The sequence below is a fragment of the Dacryopinax primogenitus genome, assembly GCF_000292625.1.
Source record: "Dacryopinax primogenitus strain DJM-731 SS1 chromosome Unknown DACRYscaffold_8, whole genome shotgun sequence".
Lineage (NCBI taxonomy): Eukaryota > Fungi > Basidiomycota > Dacrymycetes > Dacrymycetales > Dacrymycetaceae > Dacryopinax > Dacryopinax primogenitus.
The window spans coordinates 29,635-35,386 of record NW_024467205.1 but is presented as its reverse complement, the minus strand read 5'-3'; the positions used below and the strand labels follow the sequence as shown (position 1 = coordinate 35,386).

Below are 5,752 nucleotides of genomic sequence, written 5' to 3'. Positions count from 1 at the left end.
CGTATCCTGGGAGACTGTATGCATGGCCAAGCCATGCATACAGTCTCCAAAATGTGTTTGTGGAGATGGAGAACATGCTTGGCTTGACCATGTGTGTTCTCTGCTTTGGATTGGTGGCAAGAGAGGTAGCATGCATGGCCTGACCATGCATGCTCTCTCTATCTTGTGTTGATGACTTGGAGAGGGGTAGCATGCATGGCTTGACCAAGCATGCTGCCTCTTTCCAAGTCTGACTCTCCCCCTGAGGGGGAACAGAATGCATGGCTAGACCACACCTCTTTCCCCCCTCAGAGGTAACACTTGCAGGGAGCAAAGTGCATGGCTTGACCATGCACTTTGCTCCTTTCAAGGATGACATTATGAGGAGTGCATGGCTAGACCTTGCACTCCATCCCTGGATGTTTTTTTTTTTTTCTATGGGCAGGGGCTAGACCTTGCATTTTGTAGCTGGATGTGGTAGATATGTAGTTGGGGGTGGGAGAGTGCATGGCTAGACCTTGCACACCCAACAACACATGTAACTAGACAAATAGGATGGCAATTAATTAGTAAACAATGCAATCTTTCTCTCCATGCCCAAACATTTTTCATGGAACTGTGTACCTCTATGGGCTTCTCAATGGGTAACATGTGATACATGGGAAATAAATAGGTATTCCTGTCCAGTCCAGAGTAGTTACATCCAAAAACCTCACAGCAAGCAGAGCTAGAAACCCCATGCAACAGCCCATTGATCTTTCAATAGGATGTCCTCCTCCATCCCTTCAAATGTATACTGCATCACCCTCACCCAATTCTCATAATGTTGGTATGCATATGTTGACTACCACTTCATTAGCCTATGGCTGCAATCCCAAAAGTTTGGCTCACATAAGCAAGGTCCCAGTGCCGTGGCATCCAACTGGCACATTCCCAATCAATAATTCCAACCAAACTCCCACCCTTGTTGACCAGGATGTTGTGGGGGTTTAAGTCACCATGACTGAAGACAGTGCCTTGGTCAGGTCAATTTGGTAGACATGGTGTATCGGAGGACATCTGATGCCAGGCCTGCTCTGCCATGTACCCATTGAAAGATGCAACCGAGTCAAATGGTCTGAAGGTGTCCAGTGATATATTGTAAGAAATACAAGGGCAACCTCTGATCCTGCAAACCTTGTCCATGGCAGGGGTTGCACAACAAAAAGCTGTGAATGCTTGGCCCACCTGTTTGCTCAGGCAATCCACCTGCCAGTCAGTGAAGTTCCATAACTGAGGACCAATGGAATCACTGTGGAGATGCTGCATGATCAGCAAGGCCTTCTCCCCATGGTCACAAGGGAACCAGGATGCCAAGGGTTTGGAGAGCTTCATGTGATCAAAGATTTTGGGGGTTGGAACCCCATCCAATGTATTGACATACTCCATTGCATCACCTTCACACATAGAGCTCCATTTGACAATTAGCCTGAATGGCAGTGCAGTCACCTGCTGAACAGGTGGCATCTTCCCATATATCAGGGTGCCTGGGCTTTTCATTCCAGTGGCCAGGACAAGGATCCAAGCATCGATCCAGCAGTGCATTCCTTCTGGTATCAGGGAATGCCAAAGATGCCAGCCTGTGTAAGAGAGCATCATTGTTCTGCTGGTGTTCTCTGGTTTGCTATGGGATGACACAATTATTCTTGGGTCACAAGGGGGATGGCCAGATATGCTTACCAGTGTTATGGAGAGATGGTTGTTGATAAGAAGGCAGGGGGCTTGCTCATCCTGTGTGGTCAACCACATAATATATGCCATGTGGTTGCCAGTGCATGCCATGATGCACAGAGGTAAGAAGACAAAACCTGGACATTGCAATCTCTGGGGTTTGTTACCATTTTTGTATGCACAATGTGCAGTATAAATTCTCCCCCTGGACACCATTGGTATACCTCATCCCACAAATCAGCCTGTCCCCCTCATCATGCCTATTCCAAGCAGTGCTATTGCCCCCAGCATGTACATTGTTCTCACCTCCCATGGTTTCCTTGCCAATGGCTATCACTGGCTCATCCTCACCACTTACATGGATGGGACCTGCATTGCCTTTCATGCCACACAGGACCCCGGCTGGTGCTACCAGCAAAAGGAGTGGCAAATGATCACCTCCATGACTTTGGTGGTGGCCATCCTCATCAGCAAGGCTCACTTGTCCAGTCAGTAATTCCTCTCTTCTATGTACCCATGCTCACATACATTGTAGCTTCCATTGACCAGATTCTTCAGGATATTCCCATGGAAACTCCAGCAGCTGAAGTCAGCGTGACATTTTCTTGTTGCATTTGGGTCAAGGAAGCAGCCTGCCACCTTGTCACAGGTCATCTCATGACTTGCAATGATGTGAACACCCTGGAAGGAGAAGTGATTGCTGCTGCCAACCAGCATGCTGATAGCATCATGATTGGGGGGACTGGTGCAGTGTACAGATCAAGGGCCTGTGGCACTGCCGAGTGAGGTCAGTGTCAAGTGACTTGCATTGGCTGAATATGAACACTGAATTTTTATTGTTAGATTCTCACTGGAACAGACCATGTGATAGCATAGCAGACAAGTACTGCCATGATCAGATATATGTTTTTGGCCCCTTTTCTCTAAGAATGTGTTTTTTTTCCACACCTAGACAAGTTTCCTTGTAGGTATGAATGAAACCTACTTGTGGTTTTCTGCACAGATCATTTGCTCCTGGTGGTGTGTTGACTTTTGTGTGCTAGAAGTCTGGGGCAGAACTGCTGAGTGGAATGACCGGAGACCATCTGCACCTGTTCATCTGTTGAGCAAAGCATTGTGCACCATGTATTCTGCATTACCTTGAAAGTTGCTAGTGAACATCAGGTGACCAGTGAGTTTGTACTGAAGGTGTTGGCAAAATGATAGAAATGACACAATGTCACCTGTGTTCCCTTCACTTATTCGAGGAATAGCACTGGCATTGTGTATATATTTGACAAAAGTACCACCCTTGGGATTGATGAGTTCTTCAATAAGGTATGGTGTTCCATTTCCGCTTTTCTGTTTATCCTTGGGTGGGGGTGCAGTGACTCGAAAAAGGCCACACTTGACAAACCAAACCTAGGGAATTTTAATTTGGTTGATCACTGCATCCAGGGGGGATCGAGCTTGGACAGCCTCCAATTGCTTGTATACCAAGCCAAGTAGGGAATCAGCCCATATGATGTATTCAATTTCTCCAGCCAAAACCTGGACTTCTTTCCCTTTCCCCATTCATATGAAATTCTTGAAGCTGGACCCCCCGGGCTGTCCCTCCACATTGTTCTGTCTTGTGTAGCAACACTTCAATGCAACAGGTGTTCAATGTGTTTGCTTGAATATGTGCCCCTGGCAATGGGGTCTTTCTTGAATGGATTTGTGGAGGAGCAAACTGCCAGGATGACAGGTTTTGAAAGTCCCTGGTTCACTGAGACAAGAGCCAGGCTGCTCGTTGACTGAGATATCTCCACTGCAGCCCAGCACAGTCCAATCCACCAAAAAAGAGAACCTGTGATGTATGAGAGTGCCAAATTCAAAGGCAGGAGCAGGAATGAACAAACCCACATCCTGAAATGTGTCTGTATAATGTAATAATTCAGAGAGAAATCACTGGCATGTACAGAGGGGAGCATACTGGAGATGATGTGCTCTGCCAGCAGTGAAGCCTTCACACAAAGGGCTGCAGATATCTCTTCCTGGGTGGGGGTAGGTTGGCTCTCATTTGCTGCAGTCCTTGCAATCAATTTGGGCTGGACCAGGCTGGGGCAGCTTGTCCTCTGCCTTTTAGCAGGGTGTCTTCCTTCAACCGTCACTTTGGTTTTGTGGGGAGAGATCTTGGTTGATGGGGGTGGCTGTTGATGGGGGTGGCTGGGAAAACATGTGGTTTTCCTCCAAATGACAAGAAACTCTGGACAGTATGCAGCTGCACTCCTGCTCCATATGCAAGATGATTTGTTCATGGACAGCTTCTGGCATGATCAGTCAGACTTTGAATGATTTTCCTGACAGAAACTTTGGCGGGTATAAGGAGGGGTTGCCCTTTCCCTCACAAGGAGTGGAGAAACATAAGTGGCAGAATAATGGTGCAGATGGGTCGAAGGATTCATAATTGGTGCTGTCCTTCCCTTGCAGTATGAAGTCTTCACTCTGGCAAATGAAGCCCTTGGTCTCCTCCATGAAAGGACACTGTATTGCTTTCACCAAGGCCCCCTTGATTTCTTTCCAGGAAGCTTTAGCTGGGACTTCTACCTGGTCATCTAGGTGCTAGTCCTTGTGTTCAGGGGGGTGAATTGGATTTTTGAATCAGGGAGACTCACACCAAATTATTGGGAACCCCTTCATCCATCAGAATAGAAATGCACAGCAAATTTAATGAAAATGGTTTCCAGTTGCACTGGTGCATATGATTGATGGGTGCATCTTGCAAACTCAACAGGATATTGGAGATGCAAGGGTGTATAACCACGCAAGGCTGGGGGAGAGAAAATTGGTTGCTCAGGTAAGGAATGGAGTGTGTGCATGGGTGGATGAGGCTGGGGCTGCCAGGCATCAGAAGATATTGCCCACACTGAAGATTGAGAACCTGGGAAGCATTTGCCCATGAAACAAATCTGACTATTACTACTCACCCCATTTTTTGGCTTCATTGTTCATCTGACAGATCACATTTGGGTTGGGTTGGAGGGACAGTGGAATCAGGGATGCATATGTGTGCTGCTGGGAATGGAGAACAGTAAGAGGCTTCATTTCATAATTGATGTAGCATTGCAGACAGATGACCACAGGATTATCTGATCCTTTGTTTCTCAATTTGTGGTACAGTCCTCGAGGGGGGATGAGTCCATTTTGGGAAGGGTTAGAAGGGCAGCATGCAGCTTGGTGAGACTGCAATGGTGCAGTGGCTTGGTATGTCAGTGTCACTTCAGGGATATATGTATGGCCAGGTGCAGAGGTGTCTGCAATGTTGAAAGTGGAGGATGTAGTCAGAAAGGTCAGAGGGAGGAGAATTTAGATAGAGGTCCTTCCTTGTAGTGACACACATTTATTTGGGGCATGAGTACATGTGTCTTTTGGGTAGGCAAGGATGGATTGTCAGAAATTACAATGCCTAGCCAAGGGCAAGGAAGGCAGGCAAAGCAGAAAGACAGGAAGGGCAATGGGAAGAAGGTACCCAGGTTGTGGATCCAGGCCACATGATCATGGTGATAGGACAGCAGCCAATTAGTGTGCCAGAAAGGACAGGGCCATGTAGCACAGCCTGAAAATTCTGAGAAAGAAACCATCAGATCACCAATGCTAGGGGGGAAAAAAAAGTCAGGCAACCATCAAAAGTGGGAGTGGGTGGTTTGTTTCTGATCTTAATAATTGTGGGAATTGGCCATTGGATTTGCAGCATCCTGTTGCCTGTTACACTAACAAGATGTCTGCAAGCACTAATCAGCATCTACCTATAGGTGAGCCTTATTGACAAGCCACTTTGGAGAAACAATCTGAAAGGTGGCCCTGCGTTAGGGCAACACAGGCTGACTAAGTCTGCTCACCTAAGAGTGCCAAGAGTCTAAGCAGGCAACAAGGAAGTGGAGTAGACCTGATGACTAAGACCTATCTACAGTATAGGTACCTGTGGATGATCCTAAGAGACCAAGTCTGAAGAGACAGTCCCAGGCAGAGTAGGCCTTATATTTATACCTCTGTGGTGGAACCTGCTAGAACATCTTGCTTACTCAGCCCTAGTCAGGTGATC

General features: G+C 47.1%; 1 protein-coding gene across 1 annotated transcript; it reads left to right on the top strand.

The window, feature by feature from the left end:
* Positions 1-1,945: 1,945 nt before the first annotated feature.
* Positions 1,946-2,475, top strand: DACRYDRAFT_107018 (uncharacterized protein; the record flags this gene model as incomplete). Its single annotated transcript, XM_040768377.1, has 2 exons — positions 1,946-2,177; positions 2,225-2,475. 2 exons carry the CDS (start codon positions 1,946-1,948, stop codon positions 2,473-2,475), a joined length of 483 nt encoding a protein of 160 aa, XP_040628968.1.
* Between the last annotated feature and the right edge of the window lie 3,277 nt (positions 2,476-5,752).